At 47.3% G+C, this 16349-nt stretch overlaps 6 protein-coding genes across 6 annotated transcripts; 4 read left to right on the top strand and 2 right to left on the bottom strand.

Moving 5' to 3' along the window:
* Positions 1-1694: 1694 nt before the first annotated feature.
* N7479_001539 (FAD binding domain-containing protein) lies at positions 1695-4052 on the top strand (the record flags this gene model as incomplete). Its single annotated transcript, XM_057249236.1, has 3 exons — positions 1695-1971; positions 2092-3013; positions 3086-4052. 3 exons carry the CDS (start codon positions 1695-1697, stop codon positions 4050-4052), a joined length of 2166 nt encoding a protein of 721 aa, XP_057113668.1.
* Positions 4053-4447: 395 nt separating this feature from the next.
* Positions 4448-4817, top strand: N7479_001538 (hypervirulence associated TUDOR domain-containing protein; the record flags this gene model as incomplete). Its single annotated transcript, XM_057249235.1, has 3 exons — positions 4448-4543; positions 4610-4672; positions 4743-4817. 3 exons carry the CDS (start codon positions 4448-4450, stop codon positions 4815-4817), a joined length of 234 nt encoding a protein of 77 aa, XP_057113667.1.
* A 2723-nt stretch (positions 4818-7540) lies between these two features.
* Positions 7541-9076, top strand: N7479_001537 (tryptophan synthase; the record flags this gene model as incomplete). Its single annotated transcript, XM_057249234.1, has 1 exon — positions 7541-9076. The coding sequence occupies one exon, from the start codon at positions 7541-7543 to the stop codon at positions 9074-9076; it is 1536 nt and encodes a 511-aa protein (XP_057113666.1).
* A 521-nt stretch (positions 9077-9597) lies between these two features.
* On the bottom strand, positions 9598-10686 carry N7479_001536 (guanine nucleotide exchange factor SDO1; the record flags this gene model as incomplete). The annotated part of the gene is made up of 2 exons (XM_057249233.1): positions 10606-10686; positions 9598-10547 (listed from the first exon to the last, which is right to left on the bottom strand). The coding sequence occupies exons 1-2, from the start codon at positions 10670-10672 to the stop codon at positions 9598-9600; spliced, it is 1017 nt and encodes a 338-aa protein (XP_057113665.1). The 5' UTR covers positions 10673-10686.
* Positions 10687-11288: 602 nt separating this feature from the next.
* cp3 (carboxypeptidase C PRC1) lies at positions 11289-12994 on the top strand (the record flags this gene model as incomplete). The annotated part of the gene is made up of 2 exons (XM_057249232.1): positions 11289-11775; positions 11829-12994. 2 exons carry the CDS (start codon positions 11289-11291, stop codon positions 12992-12994), a joined length of 1653 nt encoding a protein of 550 aa, XP_057113664.1.
* Positions 12995-14340: 1346 nt separating this feature from the next.
* N7479_001534 (40S ribosomal protein uS13) lies at positions 14341-15310 on the bottom strand. The gene is made up of 3 exons (XM_057249231.1): positions 15239-15310; positions 14927-15092; positions 14341-14732 (listed from the first exon to the last, which is right to left on the bottom strand). Exons 1-3 carry the CDS (start codon positions 15240-15242, stop codon positions 14435-14437), a joined length of 468 nt encoding a protein of 155 aa, XP_057113663.1. The 5' UTR covers positions 15243-15310; the 3' UTR covers positions 14341-14434.
* Positions 15311-16349: the final 1039 nt, after the last annotated feature.

The following is a 16349-nucleotide window of genomic DNA, read 5'->3' as shown; positions in this document are numbered from 1 at the left end:
TGTCAAAGGGATATATAGATAAGCAAAAGGTCCGGTACAGAGCGGTGATGGCCAGATTCAGCTCTAGAGTCATAGGACTCTTAAAACGATCAGCCGTGTGGATAATATAGCTTAAGTACGGCTGAGTGGACGGGAAGCCCTGTTCTCCACGTAGTATGGTCGTATGTACCAAGACTTTCATTAGTATGTACATGTTTAGGTACGCCCGGAAATCTAGCTTTGTATTTAGCGATCTTGGATGTTGGAATTGATGTTGTTTGTGGGTGCTTTCCATTCTACTCCGTATGTGCTATCATTGATAGGCCTCTACAAAGCCCAAACCGCAGTGGGCTATGGGTTGGGCCGGGCTTCGAGGGCCCATTTTGCTATATAAATATCATCTTGGCATACATAAAGTAGCTGATTGATGACTGTATTTTACGTATGTTCCAACCTGTATACTCAGTAACATTTCATTATCATAGTAAGAAGTAGGAATTATCAACACTAATTCTAGTATTATAATACCGGATTTCATATAAAATTAATAATTCCCACGATGATCATAATAATGGTGGTAGTATTTTGCAATTGCCAAGCACTCAAAAAGTAATCTCAATACCCAAAAAAACCAGCAAAAAATGTATTAATTATGCAGTTGCGATGGATTGGTATGTTTGTATTGTTTGATGAATAATGGGGACCCAGTATAGGCCTAAATAGGCCCTATGGGCTCAAGGTATAAGCCCATAACACATCGATGGGCCCGAAGGATAGGCCCAAAGCCCAACCCATTAGTGGGCTGGGTTGGGTTGGGCTTTGGGCTTTGTGGGCTTTGCAGAGGCCTAGCTATCAATGTTATCGAACATTCTCCCGGCGTCAATACAAAAGCCTTCTTGCCGTAAAAACACCAGCTATAATATATCAGCGAAAAAGTGCCAAGATTAGTAGTTAATGAGAAGCATCCTAGAACATAGGGTAGTAATAGATATCTTGATGAGCAGGCTGGCGAATCGACCCCTCTTCGGCATATTGAGGCTTGTAAGCTTACCCGTACCCTCCATGAATACTAGTATGTCCATATGTAGTATATAACATTGAATGAATTGGACTGAAAGATACTGTTGGTAGTGGTGGTCGCGGCGAAACGGAGTGTATAAATTGTTCGGAAATTTCATGATCGGGACCGGTGATCTTTTTCTTTCTTTCTCATTCCAATTATTATAACCTGCCCCTGGACTGGCGAGTTACACACTAGGCACAAAAAGACCACTACATCTGAGCATTATGCTCAGATATTCCAGGCTCCGATATATATAGTGCGACATGATACCAATCCATTTAAGGCCCGGCGTAGAATTTCCGAATCAGTTGGAAGCGGCCCCAAACCTGCCAATATTTCGCCTTCTACGCTCTACGCGGCTCCGTAAGCAGGAATACTCCGTAAATTCCTACAGCAACAATCCGATGCACGTAGTATGCGGACCGGAGTGTACTCTTCTCAACACGAAACAACAGGAGCGCCTCCGGAGTAGAACAGCCAAGGTATAGCATGGTTGGAATCAATTTTGACATGCCATACCAAACCTGGCTATCGCCTTAAAAAGGGCATGGCATTGACCCGTTCGGCACACGAGTTACGGTAGGTACTGTGAGCATCTACGACATTTTCTAGCTGTCACGAAATTATTGGTGTCCGTGATTCAACAAGAAAGATGTCGAAATCTATTGAGCCAACCACTTACAAGAATGGCTTTAAGCAGCCATCCGAAGGCGAGCCTTGGCTATACCCACAGCCAGGAAAGGAAACGCCACCCAAGCCGCACTATGTTACACCACAGTCCGTTGACATTGCGACTGCGCCAGTCAATAATTCCCTTGGAGACAGCAAGCTGCGATCGTGGCCGACTATCTTCAATGGCACAAACAGTCCTGATGGAATCCCGGATTGGTGGAATCCGTCTTCGGATGTAGACGTTCTGATCATCGGTGGTAAGTAACATATGAAAGCACGTACCGGAGGGGTCAGCCCTGCTGCCAATTGGGATGAGAGGGGGAAAAAGGCAAGGCGCAAAAGGGCAAGCAACTAACACAAATATATGTATACTTCAGCTGGACCCACCGGTCTTGAAACTGCCTTGAGTCTGATTCGACAAAATGTGAGCTTTCGCATTCTTGACCAGGGAGAGATGCCTCTGCCGACGGGCCGGGCGGATGCAGTCTTGCCACGATACGTCGAGACACTCAACGCATGGGGCATCTCAACCGACGTTAGCGAGGAGGGTCCCATCATCGAGCGGACAGCTGTCTATCGAGACGGCAAGGTGCTCTTTCACGGACGAACTCATCAGTCAGACTCACGGTTCCGAGGCTTGCACGTTATCACGCAGGGTCAGCTGGAGCGTATCTTTGTGCGCGACTTGCTCCGCCATCAGATTCTAGTGGAGCGCTGCACCACATTGAAGGAATTCGAGATCTCCGAAGCGGAAAATCCAGAACGCCCCATCAAGGCGGTCATTCGTAATAACAAGACCGGACGGGAGGAGAGCATTCGCGCCAAATTCATGGTCGGCAGCGACGGCGCGTCTAGCATGATCCGCAAAAAACTCGAGATCCCCTTCAACGGCGTGAGTACCGATCTATACTGGGGTATCATGGATGGGAAATATGAGTCGGATTACCCCCATGCCTGGATATTTGGCTGTGTCCTCAGCACCGAGCATGGGTGCTGTATCATCATTCCTCGCGAAGATGGGCACATTCGACTGTATACACAGCTCAACATGTCTCTGATCGAGCGCGCTCGCCAGGCAAGGCAAGAACGAGACCCGGGCTTCCAGGAAGCTGGTGGACGAGTTGATGTCCACTCCATTACCCCAGAGGAAGTCTTGGAGCAATCGAACCGGATCTTTGCCCCTTACACGGTGAAGTTCGCCTCGCCATTGACCTGGTACGCTATCTGGAAGGTTAGCGAACGAGTTGCCGAATCTTTCTCCTCCGAAGACCTGAGAGTGCACTTGGCAGGCGACGCTGCGTAAGTCGAATCTAAAAGCAACCCCCAACTGGCAACCAAACCACTTCTTGGCAGAGGCTAACCGGGATATAGACATGTTCACAGCGTTTTCGGTGCCTTCGGCCTCAATGCATCAATTCTGGACGCTGCCAATTTAGGTTGGAAGCTGGGATATTGCGCTCGTGGTCTGTCTCCAATTGAAACTTTGATGCCAACATATGATATGGAGCGTAGGCTGCATGCCTCGAATGTGGTGTATCTCTCGGGCAAGTATCTTCGATACTGCTGCAATTCCGACATCCCAGTGCCGCACACCCATGAAATGGGTAAGGATCTCGGTGCCAAAGCAATCAAACACGCCGTTCGAGGTGAGCCGTATGGGTTCGCCAAGCCCGGAGAAACCCTTCCAGAGCATCTCTACCTCGCCGACTACTTTCACAAGTACGGCGCATTCATGCTGGGTCTTGATGTTGCATACGGCAAGTCAATGCTATTCCCCGCGCAAGATGAAGATTCCGCGCCGGTGGTTGTCGACAATGGCGTTCGCGCACCCAATCCACGAGTCAGTCTCAGCTCGGGAACTACTGGGTATCTCTTTGATGTGATGAAAGGTGCGGGCTATTTCCATCTTGTGGTCTTTGCTTCGTCAATCGAGGGACAGGCGAAGTACAACGTTCAGAAATTTTCTGAATCTTTGCGTGATCCGACGGGCTTCTATTTGCGTTATGGAGCCCGGGAGGTGTTCAACGTCGTCTTGGTGGCGAAGCGACTGCCTTTTGAGATCGATGGCATCTTGGCAGAGCCAGAGCTTCAGGGGCTTAGAGAGGCGGCAACCATTGTGTTTGACGATCAGGCGCCGGATGAGGACGGCCATACAATGTGGGGGGTTGATCACGGTACCGCTGCGGTGATTGTTGTCCGTCCCGATCTGTGGGTTGGACGAAGCGTAAGACCCGACCAGGTCGATGAGCTGGATAAGTATTTCTCTGGGTTCATGATCCCACAGGTAACAAAACAAGTCAATGGAGATGGGCCCAATGGAAAATCTCAGACATCCTAGTTACATTCTGATCGACCGAGATCAGGAAATATTAGACTGTCGCCGAACCCAGTAAAACCCGGGTCCGGGGGCCCAATCCAGGGTTTTTTATACAAATAAGTAGAAACAGTCTAAAATACGAGGTCGTATATCTTATACAAATACTGGCTGTTATATGCACTGGTGTCTATAGACTGCCGTACCCAGAGTCATGATTGTTGCACGTCTGAGATAAAATCCCTTGTGCTATCTGTTCGTGGCAACCATGTTAGATATACGGATGAGGTACATATGAGATCATCGTGACTCCATACAGTGCAATCCTCATTCAAACGAATATATGTAGCGAGATGCCATGTTAACGATATCTAGCATCCAGTACACTTCTTCTATCTTTGCCAGAAACACTGAACATCATGGGCGGTAACAAAGTTACAGATAAACACGGTAATATTATTAAACCTGGCAACTATGTTAGCACCAAAATCCGCGGCGGGACGCATGAAGGACATGTAGGTAAACCATGGCCGGAAAATTTTGTTGGGATTACAGAGTGCGCTAATTGCTCATATGTTTAGGTGGAAGAGATAATCACGGACAAGGAACGAGCGGAAGAGGTTGATGTGAAAAATCCGCCAAAAGTGAGTAGAATAATATGATCCGGGAATGTGATTAGATGCATCATGCTAAGGGCGTCTTGTCTTCGAACAGGTACGCTTCGAGAACAAGGATGGTAAAATGGTGGCACACAACCCAGGCACCTTGGAAATAAATGACGCGCAATAAATGAAAGCAGTCAGTATATTCTTATTTAGGTGATTGTGATGGGCCTTGTATTTGATGTCGAGTACTACGGGCCTACTGTATGGCGCAAATCCCAACTCTTTCAATTATTTTGTCGTGCGTAGCTGATTAAATAGGATAGCACGGAAATAATAAATGATCGCCATTGGACTGATTATTGTAATGCAATTCTACTCTATTTTACCCATAATATTGTACATGAGAATATCATATCAATATCAAGCGACTTGAAGACATTGCATGGACTGCTCAACGATCTCATAAGTCGATGCACTTAGCCACTAGATAGCGGGAAAGGCTAAGGACTAACTAGTACATTTCGTAGACCTTTCGCATTAGGTCGATGATCAGAACAATGTTTGTTCAGTAGCTACTTAGGTAGGCTCTACTCCGTACCGGAGAGCGAAATCAATGCTTTTAGGATCCTTACTCTGTTAATTCCCGGCGCGGATCGCCGAAATCTGGATAATATGTGTCGGGGGAAGGACCCTTCACGGATTTTGACGCTTCAAACGGACACAAATATAAGGGGTAGGCAATGCCATTTTGACTAATTGGCTTCTACTGCTATATACGTTTATAGGGAAGAGATCGATTCAAGTCAAGGATGCCATGATCAAAAGCATCGTAATTTAGGACAAGGTCTTAAAGTCTAAGCGAAGACCTGTCTCATTAATAGGTATGTAGGATATTAAGTTATGTCATCGTGAGGTTTATTTGCCCCTATATGTACGATCTTATAATCTGTCCATCTGTTAAAACAGCAGATCCAGTGACTACCTAGAGACACATTCCAGCATCACAGATACGGAATAAATTGTGCGAACTTCTAGGTTTGTATCGGAAGTAGTGTTCCAAATACGCATGTAGCACGTACGTAGCCTCTGAACATATATTCGTATTTCGATCTCATTTCTCCTACAAAAACTCAACAACTTCAATATTGGTTGATATATGCTTTTTTAGTCCCAATGGTTCACTGGGCAAAAGTAATACATCGATGGAAAACAAAGAAAATGCATTGGCTGTATGGCGGAGTGCCCATTGGTTGAAATTTGTCCCATTAAGTTTATCACATGATCAGCTTCGCCCTAGGTCGATTTAGATGAGATATTTACATGAGGACTACAGAACATAAGGGAAGCTAGGAAGCTCAGTTTAGTAAATTGCATAAGAATTGAGTGGAGCGTATGCTCAGCGTGCTGTGACGGCGAAGGCGCATACAATAGAAAACGCATTGCCAATAATAAAGCTGGCGGTGAAGTGCATTTTTCATCGGGGATTAGCAATTTCCCCAATAATTTCGGAAGTACTCCATGCTCCGTACTAGTTGGAAAGGTAAAATTTGGCGTTGAAAGAAACCTAGAAGAATGTGTAGTTGAATGAAAGATGTCCTCGGGTGGCTGAAAGAGACCCTTGGGGAAATAGGATCCACAGGCCAATTGAGGGCATAGGGGTATATCCAAAATATGACCTGTCAAATTTATACCCCTGTACTCGGTAGAATGCAAAATATCTCATTTTTAGGATAAAGTAATGCTCATTCTATGAACCGAGTCTGAACGTAAGACTGAGAAACGGCAACACGTGGAGCGGGAGCTGGGAAAGAATCACATCGTGGATTTGAATTCGGCCTGAGATAAGGCTCGGTCTGTGAAACAGTAACAACACTATTGGGAAAGCGCAGATGGTGTAACACGACATATAGAATTATGCCTTGGAAAGGCCTCAATTTTATTAACAATCAACATTATCGGCTTTGGTGGTAGAAGGAGCTAGATCCCTGCAAAGTAGCACGCCTCAATTACGATGTGGAATCTGATCATACTAGATTGAGATTAAGTAAATCATTGGCGAGGTTTAAGTCCCACTACTGTCACCGCTGCGGTTCATTGCATCTAGAAGGATTTCGGCTATTAGGACAATGATCGATTGAACTATTCCGTATTCCATACGGAGTATTCTAGCCTGGTTCTTGATAGCAAGATTCCAGACAAAGAATTCAAAGAGTACGGAGCAATCGACCTCGGGAAGTCTGATGATTGAGTGCGTTTGCTGTCAGTATGAGAAGCAAGGTCGGTGAGGATTGATTACCTCAAACCATCTCCTACATGCCCAGGTGGATAGTTCTAATGATGGGAAATAAATCTTACCGTAACTGCATCCGATCTCATTATTTTTTTAAATTGAGAGCCATATTGAACTTGACATAGCATAGCCTGTCAGATCCTCAGTTTATGCCCTTAGATGGTGAGTCAGATTCATGCTGTCAAGTGGCCCAGGTGTGGCATGTAATTTTCTCTCTAGAATAGACTGAATGATATATATTTATATTCTTATATTCTGCTGTATATAAATTTTCTGTACAACCAAATATACCCCATTCAGAAGTGAAAGAAGTTGGAGGAGCCAGTCAGATAATCTCAGTAAGACTAAATTGAGCTTCCTATCCAATTGGCCTGACCTGAGAGGTGACTATTTCCATACGGAGTACCTAAGGCAGGAAATTCCACAGTGTACTTAACGCACCTCCTCCCCACTGGTACCACGCTCTGACTTCTATTGCATGGTCTGAATAGGCAAACCTCACATTCATCCTGTTTCTCTTTTATGGCTCTTTCTGATCTGATTGTCAACCACTACACCCAACCATCTACCAATCCAACTTCTACTTTTCATCCCTTTATCTTAAGGATAAGAACATCATGCGTCGCTCTCTGCGCCGTTTTCTTTGCTTTTCCTCCAAATCATGGGACCCCGCTGGTTCCACAACACATAACACGGAAAATGTGGAAGATTCCATTCGCCTGAGATCTACTGGCAGAGCACCTGCTCAGTCACGGGTTGCTGGTCCCTCCCTGGAGGGGCTTGGAAGCGTACAGCCTCGGACTCACTCAGTTGCTCCCTCGAGATGCGATAGCAGCACACAAACCGAGTCGACAATTGCCTCAGAGAGTGTAACCAGAGCAACAACAGTATCAACCGTCATTGTCAACACTTCCACGGGCCCGGAGACTCTTGCCAAGCTCACTTCAACCTCGATATTGAACACGACCACACCGTACACTCCCATAATGCAGCCAGATGGCAGTCTGCGGGCCCCCCAGCTTACATTTGATGGCTATGACTCTTATGGGGGCCGGTTTGCTCCTGAATCAATAATGGGATTTCTTTACGAGCTTACATCATTCTTCGAAGCCACCGTCTCAGACTCTTCATTCTGGGAGGAATATGTCACGTTCCAGCGTGCCCGAGTCACACCACTGCACATGGCTGGAAAGTTAACCAGTCTGGCAGGAGGGGCCACTATCTGGCTGAAGCGCGAGGACAAAAATGAATATGGCAGCCACAAGACCCGCAACATCATCGGCCAGCTCCTGCTAGCTCGCCGTATGGGCCGCTCGGAGATCGTCACAGAATGCGCCTCAGCCAAACATGGCAAGTTCACCGCTGCAATGTGTGCACGTCTGGGATTGCGCTGTGTGGTCGCCATGGGTGCAGATGACGCTAGTGCCCAGGAAGAGGACGTGCTCGAGATGAAGTCACTCGGCGCTAAGGTTTTGATGGCTCGCGCCCCCTCTGGCATGGGTAGTCTCCGCTCTGCCATCACAGAAGCTCTGCGATATGCGGTCTGCAATCACGAATCTGCCTACTACCTCATGGGTAGCCCAGTGGGGCCCAGTCCACTTCCGACCCTAGCTCGCACGTTCCAAGCCCTTCTAGGCGAGGAGGTTGCAGCCCAAATGCACGAGGCAGTAGGTCGCCAGCCGGATGCCCTCGTCACCGCCGTTGGTAGCGGTAGCGGTGCAATTGGTCTCTTCAGACCGTTCCTTCATGACCCAGCTATTCGTCTGGTTGGCGTGGAAGCCGCGAAGGCAGCTGCCCTGACAGATGGTGGACTCGGAGTCCTTCAGGGTGCCCGGACTCTCCTGCTTCAAAACGACGATGGCCAGATCCTTGACTCGCATTCTATTTCACCCGACATGAACTTGTCTACCGTGAGCCCTGAGGTTGCCCATTGGAAGGACTCTGACCGAATTGAAATTTCCACGGCTACCGACGCAGTTGCCCTGGATGGATTTAGAACACTTCAGCACCACGAGGGGGTCTTGGCTGGTCTTGACTCGAGTCACGCAGTAGCCAAGACACTCGATCTCGCTAGAGAACTCGGTCCGGGTAAGAATGTGGTTTTGATGGTGACCGGATGCGATACTATTAGCGTTTCTGAGTTGGATGGCTGAGTTGCTTGAGGGGCACAAAAATGAGTTATGATGACGACTTTCTTCTTTTCGTTGGGAATATCCCATATCGCTTTCATTTTCGGAGTTACATTCTTTGCTTTCATTTGCCAATATCCTAGGCGTCTTATTGTACCATACTTTTAGTTACTTGCGAGTCAATGATATGCCCCAAAGCTATTGTACTTGAGATACTTCCAAGGTTGCCTTTTTTCCCCGTAGAGAGGCTCTTCTATGTTGAGTGGCTTCTTATTTACAAGCCGGTGCTTGATGCCATGTATGTTTTCCTTCCCTGCAAGGATTTCTTCATTCAAGGTTGTGGTCATCTTTGCTTTTTCCATGAAAATAGACTTTCTTCACCCCTATGTTGTAGTGCATTACCTCCAAATGAGACAGAACAAGTTGGCGAGTTGGCAAGTCAAAATTCAGTATATTCCAAGATTCTTTTTTACTTTTTGTCATCAGTCATATCGGTATATTGTATACAGTAAAGCCCCATAGAGAAATCAAACGACGTCATAATTTCAATCCTCATGTGTGACCGACATATCCAGAACCTCAACCCGACCTCTTCCGCGGGTCTCATTGCTCACCAGATCATTCAATCCCTTGAACGCACCGGGCTCAGCAAACCCAACAATCTCCCATTCATCCCCACCAACAACTTCTTGCGATTCAATCGATTCAATGAAGGCCATGATTTTGTCCTTGACGGTGCTTGGGGCTTTGGGCGTAGCTTCCCCATCAGACTGACCAGCCTCGATGTCTGAATCGTCCCTCTTTGAAGACTTCTTCGATCCCTTATTCCCCTTCTTGTTGTTCTTCGAGCCGCCGGAGGGGGCTTCCTTCTCCTTATTCGACGCAGCACCTGGAGCAGCCTTGACAGACTGTTTCAGCAGGGATACCGGGCATGTCACACGAAGACGCATGCGAGCTCGCATAACGGGGATGGGCTGCCAGGCGATGAGAGCCTTCATGGCATCCAACGCTTGACTCTTCGCCGAGCGGGTCGCCGAAAATCCCGTCCAGAGCGGCTTCTTCGGCTGAGAGGGTTTCTCCTCGCCATCTCCATTGGCCTCCGCGCTCGCTTGTGTCTGTTGTTGTCCGCTGGCCGAGGTCAGTTGATCCAACGCCTTGTGGATCATTCCGGTAGTGTACACGCGCTTGGTTGAGGGGTCGACTAGTCGACCTGACACGATATCCAGTACTTCCTTCTCCACTCGCTCGAGGATGTCTTTGCGCTCACGCTCGCCAACTTGCACTTCGCCTTTACGGAGGATCTCTTGTAGGATTTCCTCGCGAGAGGTACCGGCTCCGAAGGCTTTCACTAGCTCTGCTGATGGGGCGGTTTGTGCTTTGGAGACTGAGAGGAACACGGTTGGGACTTGGAGGACATTGTCGAGATCTTTTTCCGCGCCGGAACGGTATTCGAGCAGTTTGTTCTTGTAACAGGCGAGTTCAAAGCGCTTCTTGCCTGGATTGAGGTGAAAGGTTAGAGAAATCAAAGCGACACAGATAAGACAGAAGTGTACCCTTTTTTAGTCGGACTACCGACACGTTGGTGAATTTGATCTGGTTGGAGGGTTGGTTGATAGGCATTTTGGTTGTGAAGCCACTGAGGGCTGGTTGCGTCAATATTTGAGAAAATGCAGACACTAGAAAATGCGGTGATATTCAAGATATGTTTTTGAATACTATTTCCAAATGGATGACACGGTCAAGAGTGAAGAATATGTAGACTGAGTACAAAGTATTAAAAGTTGATTTGCGTCAGGAAATATACCCAAACAGGCTTAGTAGCAAAGCTCGTGCCCCTCCAGCCTGAAGGTAACCTTGGAATCCCGTGACTCATGCTGAATCATCCCATCATGGGGTCGGGCCCCCTCTTAGAGCCACTTGATTGGTCCAGCCAGCTCATCTTATCAACCCCGTCCCCAGCGTCATTGGCCTTGGACGGGACCTGCTTCTTCCTCATCTCACAAGACCAGGACATCATCGTCTTGCTTCTTCAAACTCATCAGCTTCATTTCAATCATCAGTATCTTGTGATATCTTCAAATTGTAGGTGATTGTCTTCCTTTGATTCATTTTTGAGAGCCATTCCGCAAACGGTTACTGATAAGAGGTGCCTGACTCCAGACCCCAAGGTACCCGCTCCCCATCAATAACTCATCATTACCATCATTTTTGCTGTGAAATCCAAACATATTTTGCAATGAGAGTCCTGTCTACCGCTCTCTTGGCGGGAGTCGCTTCTGCTGCTGTCCCGTCTTTCCAGCAGGTCCTCGGAGCTCCCAGTGAGAATGTGGAGAACGTAGCCCAGCAGGGTGCGGATGCATTCAAGCCCCTGCAAAACCTAAAAAAGCAGTTCAAGTCTCTCTCTGGTGAGGCTCGTCAGCTCTGGGAGGAAGTCTCTAACCACTTCCCGGAATCCATGGAGAGCGCTCCTTTGCTTTCCCTACCCAAGAAACACACCCGCCGTCCTGATTCACACTGGGATTATCACGTCAGTGGTGCTGATGTTCAAGACATCTGGGTAACTGGTGCTGAGGGCACCAAGGAGCGTGAGGTTGACGGCAGACTGGAGGCCTACAACCTCCGTGCTAAGAAGGTTGACCCCAGCGCTCTCGGCATCGATCCCGGTGTGAAGCAGTACAGTGGTTACTTGGATGACAACGAGAACGATAAGCATCTATTTTACTGTGAGTTCGGAAAACATCCGTTTATTACCTCAAGTTTATCTAACCTCCGAAAGGGTTCTTCGAGTCTCGCAATGACCCCAAGAACGACCCCGTTATCCTGTGGTTGAACGGCGGTCCCGGCTGCTCGTCCCTCACCGGACTTTTCCTGGAGCTTGGACCCAGCTCCATCGGTGCTAACATCAAGCCTATTTACAATGATTTCTCATGGAACAACAATGCCTCTGTGATCTTCCTGGACCAGCCCATCAATGTCGGCTACTCCTACAGTGGCTCCTCTGTCAGCGACACTGTTGCTGCTGCCAAGGACGTTTACGCTCTTCTCACACTGTTCTTCAAGCAATTCCCTCAGTATGGTACACAGGACTTCCACATTGCTGGCGAGTCCTATGCTGGCCACTACATCCCTGTCATGGCTTCGGAGATTCTCTCCCACAAGAAGCGCAACATTAACCTCAAGTCTGTTCTCATTGGTAACGGTCTTACCGATGGTCTTACTCAGTACGAGTACTACCGCCCCATGGCCTGTGGCGAGGGTGGCTACCCCGCTGTTCTAGATGAGAGCACCTGCCAGTCCATGGACAACTCCCTTTCTCGCTGCCAGAGCATGATCCAGTCTTGCTACAACAGCGAGAGCCCTTGGGTTTGCGTCCCGGCCTCGATCTACTGCAACAACGCCATGCTTGGCCCCTACCAGCGCACCGGCCAGAATGTTTACGATGTTCGTGGCAAGTGTGAGGACACTAGCAACCTGTGCTACAAGGGCATGGGCTACGTCAGCGAGTACCTCAGCCAGGAGAGCGTCCGCGAGGCTGTCGGTGCCGAGGTTGATGGCTACGATTCATGCAACTTCGACATCAACCGTAACTTCCTCTTCAATGGTGACTGGTTCAAGCCTTACCACCGCCTCGTGCCCGGTCTCCTTGAGCAGATCCCCGTCCTGATCTACGCCGGCGATGCTGACTTCATCTGCAACTGGCTTGGCAACAAGGCCTGGTCCGAGGCTCTTGAGTGGCCTGGCCAGAAGGAGTTCGCTTCCCTCGAGCTTGAGGACCTCAAGATTGTACAGAACGAGCACGTTGGCAAGAAGATCGGTCAGATCAAATCCCACGGCAACTTCACCTTTATGCGTATCTTCGGCGCTGGCCACATGGTTCCTATGGACCAGCCTGAGTCTAGCCTGGAGTTCTTCAACCGCTGGCTCGGTGGCGAGTGGTTCTAAACACTCGACCAAGTTACTCTATGATACAATGCGTTGATGAATTTATCATTACACTGCGTGTTATTGATCTTGTGACTGGCTATTTGCACACAATTTGACACCAAGTCCTATGAGGAATTGAGAATGGCCGTATTTTCGGCCATCTGTTTTCCTGCTGATTTCCGGTGGTTTGGCTTCTGTTTATATACGTCTACGCAGCTTTGAATTTAACCAATCTTGGATAGACTTGAACATTGAGTAATGAACAATCATAAAGCGTTAAGTATATGTAACCGGCCCTTGAATTTTTACAAAAATTACAGACACTCGCAAGCGAGGGTCCGCCACCTATATATGCAACATACCACCCATATAACACTGTACCTTTTACTAGGCACACCATACAAAAGGTACATGTGTAAATTCTTCTTTTTCCAACAATATTACATTGGGACCTTTCATTTTAAGTATAGCACTAATATTCTAGTGCTATCCTAGTACTGTTTTAAAATTTTAGGGCCAAGTTTCAAGGACGCCTTCTAGGTTATATATCTTATGTTAGGTGTATAGTAGGTTAAAATTTCAAATCGTGATACTAGAAGAAGGCTCCCTAAACCTTTTCTAGAAACTTGAATTTCGGATTGAGATAGATAGGGCTATGATATATGTGAGATTATAATAAGATTTCAAAGAAAATTCTAGTACTAAATTTCTATTTTCTATATTTCTGACATCGTCGACTTCGACGACGATTAGGAACCGCGAATTCGCACGTAATTCTTATGATATCGCACGTTTTGACTCGGATGTTTAGTTTATACCTTATTAATATAAGCTTATATGTATTTTAAATTGATTTTAGGCATAGTGGGTGGAGTGGTTGATAGTTAAAGAGAAAGTTGTGAATTGTCAAAAAGTGTCATATGGGTGGCGGACCCTCGCTTGCGAGGGTCTGTAATTTTTTTTAAAAAAAGTAAGAGGCGGTTAGGTGTAAGTTGAAGCTAGAGGTACATACATTAGATGTAGGCAGTGTAGATATCCATGGTATATGTGAGTGGGGTTGTTTGTGATAGGCGTAGATAGTCACAGATGGAGGGATATCGATTAAGAGTACCCCATAGTTGTTGATTGATGGCAAGCATGGGCCTTGTTCCACACCAATGGTCTAGGACATCTACCCCACAGCAAGATATTCTACCCTACGAGGGCCGAGGATATAGACCGGATCAAGGAGTTGGCTTGATGCACAACGGATGATCCCATAAAATCCAAGGCTGATAGCAAAGTACACGTATCGAAGAGATCGGGTCATTTCATTGATATGGTTCATTTTCAATTTTTTGAACTGGATCATGCCCAGCCCAGCGGGGAAAAGATCCCACGAGTGCTGCCCATAGAAACACACCGGAAATAACGGAATCCCTCCAAGAACCCCCGGCAAAAAAAAACGAACAGAATAATTTAGCCCTTCTTCTTGCTGACACCGACGGTGCGACCGCGGCGGCCAGTGGTCTTGGTGTGTTGACCACGGACACGGAGGCCCCAGTAGTGACGCAGACCACGGTGAGAGCGGATCTTCTTGAGGCGCTCAAGATCCTCACGGAGCTTGGAGTCAAGACCGTTGGAAACAACCTGGGTGTCCTTGCCGTCGGTGATGTCGCGCTGTCTGTTGAGGAACCACGAGGGAATCTTGTACTGAGTGGGGGTCTGAAGGATGGTCACGATGCGCTCGAGCTCTTCGGTGGTGAGCTCACCAGCACTATATAAAAAGTGTCTTGTCAGCTTTGCTGGTCTGGAAAATTTGTGCGATTGTTGTGCGATATTCCGCCCCTGTTCCTATTCCGCGTGTCGATTCAGGTCGAAAACAGCTCAATTCTCTCTCTTCAAGGGGTTCCTCCAATAACAGATGCATGGGAATGATTGATATTCGATGGGGGTTGTGGCGAAACGTACCGCTTGGTGAGGTCGACATCGGCCTTCTTGCAGACCAGGTTGGAGTAACGGCGACCGACACCCTTGATCTGGGTCAGCGCGTACATGATCTTCTGCTTGCCGTCAACATTGGTGTTGAGCAGACGCAAGATGAACTGGAAGTTCGTCTTCTCGCCGGTCACGAGCGCTGTTATCGAGAAATCCACATGTTAGCCAACATTCAATTTCGAGAACCGCCGTCTCTGCCACCGGTTCCTGCTCTTCTTCTTTTGGCAAATTCGTGGTTGTATATCATATAATTCTCTCAGACTGAAAGGAGGGGTCGTCACGTACACATGATGGGCGATGGGCGAGGATCGCGATGGGTTGTCGACAGAGGGATGGAGAGAGGAAGTCCAACTGAGTGACTTTGCTTGTGGGATCGGGTAATTGGGGCGCTAACCTTATTTGGAAGAGGGCTCGCTTGTGAGAGGCTAGGCCCGAAACGGCTAGTACATATAGCAGATCATGTGAAATCACATGACTGTTTATTTCAGTGTAAGATTCTTGTAATTTGCTCTGTTATTTACGAATATCTTACCTATCTTAGCTGAAGCCCTGACAGAGCGGCTTTGTTTTCCTCGACATGAAACTGTGAAGAACCCAGTCATCAGCCACTATAGTTTCTCTTTGTGCTTCGAGTAATCTTTCATCAGGTCCACATAGTGGGTTTTCCTGGTACTGTCAACCCTTTGATACATGCGCTTTTGCTCTTTCTCTTTCTTCAATCTTTGATTGAGTTGATTGAGTGATTCGATCAGTCTCTATTGGCATCCACTGGTCCATACACTCTTGGCTCATATGTTTTTCAGGCCGGACGATGCCAAACGTGCCCAATTGACTTCTTTTCATGGAAACCTCAGAGATTTCTGCTTCAATACCAATCACCTTCGCACTTTAATGGTACTTTCTCGGCTCGTGTTAGGTTTACTCACGGTCAAGCAAGATGGCAAGATGGCAACATGGCCACAACATCATTTGCCTGCAATGGATCCGGAACCTTGGTCTATGTGTACAGCCTTCCAATCTATTCAACGATCTTGAATAAAATTCAAGTTCTTTGTTTTGTAAAAAGAATCCCAAAACTCCACTGTTGTTAATATTAGAAGCTTTCTATTTTTATTCTGTTCTTTGATATCCTCTGGATTTGGCCTCGACTAAGAGACTATGAGCTAATGTGACAAATATAGAATTCCCCCACGCTCATGCTGCCCTGGCTCTAAACCTTTCCTGGAATGCAAATGCTTTGCTCATCAAGAAACAAGATGTTCCCATGGGTATTGGATTCGGGGCGCCCGGTGTGTCCTTTCATCTCGTGCTTACCATCTACATTATGACACTCTATTTCTTTCTGTTGGTAAATAGGGCATTCAAGCTGGCATTTCCGACAATGGATGCTCCTCGT

Source organism: Penicillium vulpinum (assembly GCF_028829585.1).
Source record: "Penicillium vulpinum strain IBT 29486 chromosome Unknown utg000001l_segment0_segment0, whole genome shotgun sequence".
In the NCBI taxonomy this organism is placed as follows: Eukaryota; Fungi; Ascomycota; class Eurotiomycetes; order Eurotiales; family Aspergillaceae; genus Penicillium; species Penicillium vulpinum.
This window is presented reverse-complemented; position numbering and strand designations above follow the sequence as displayed.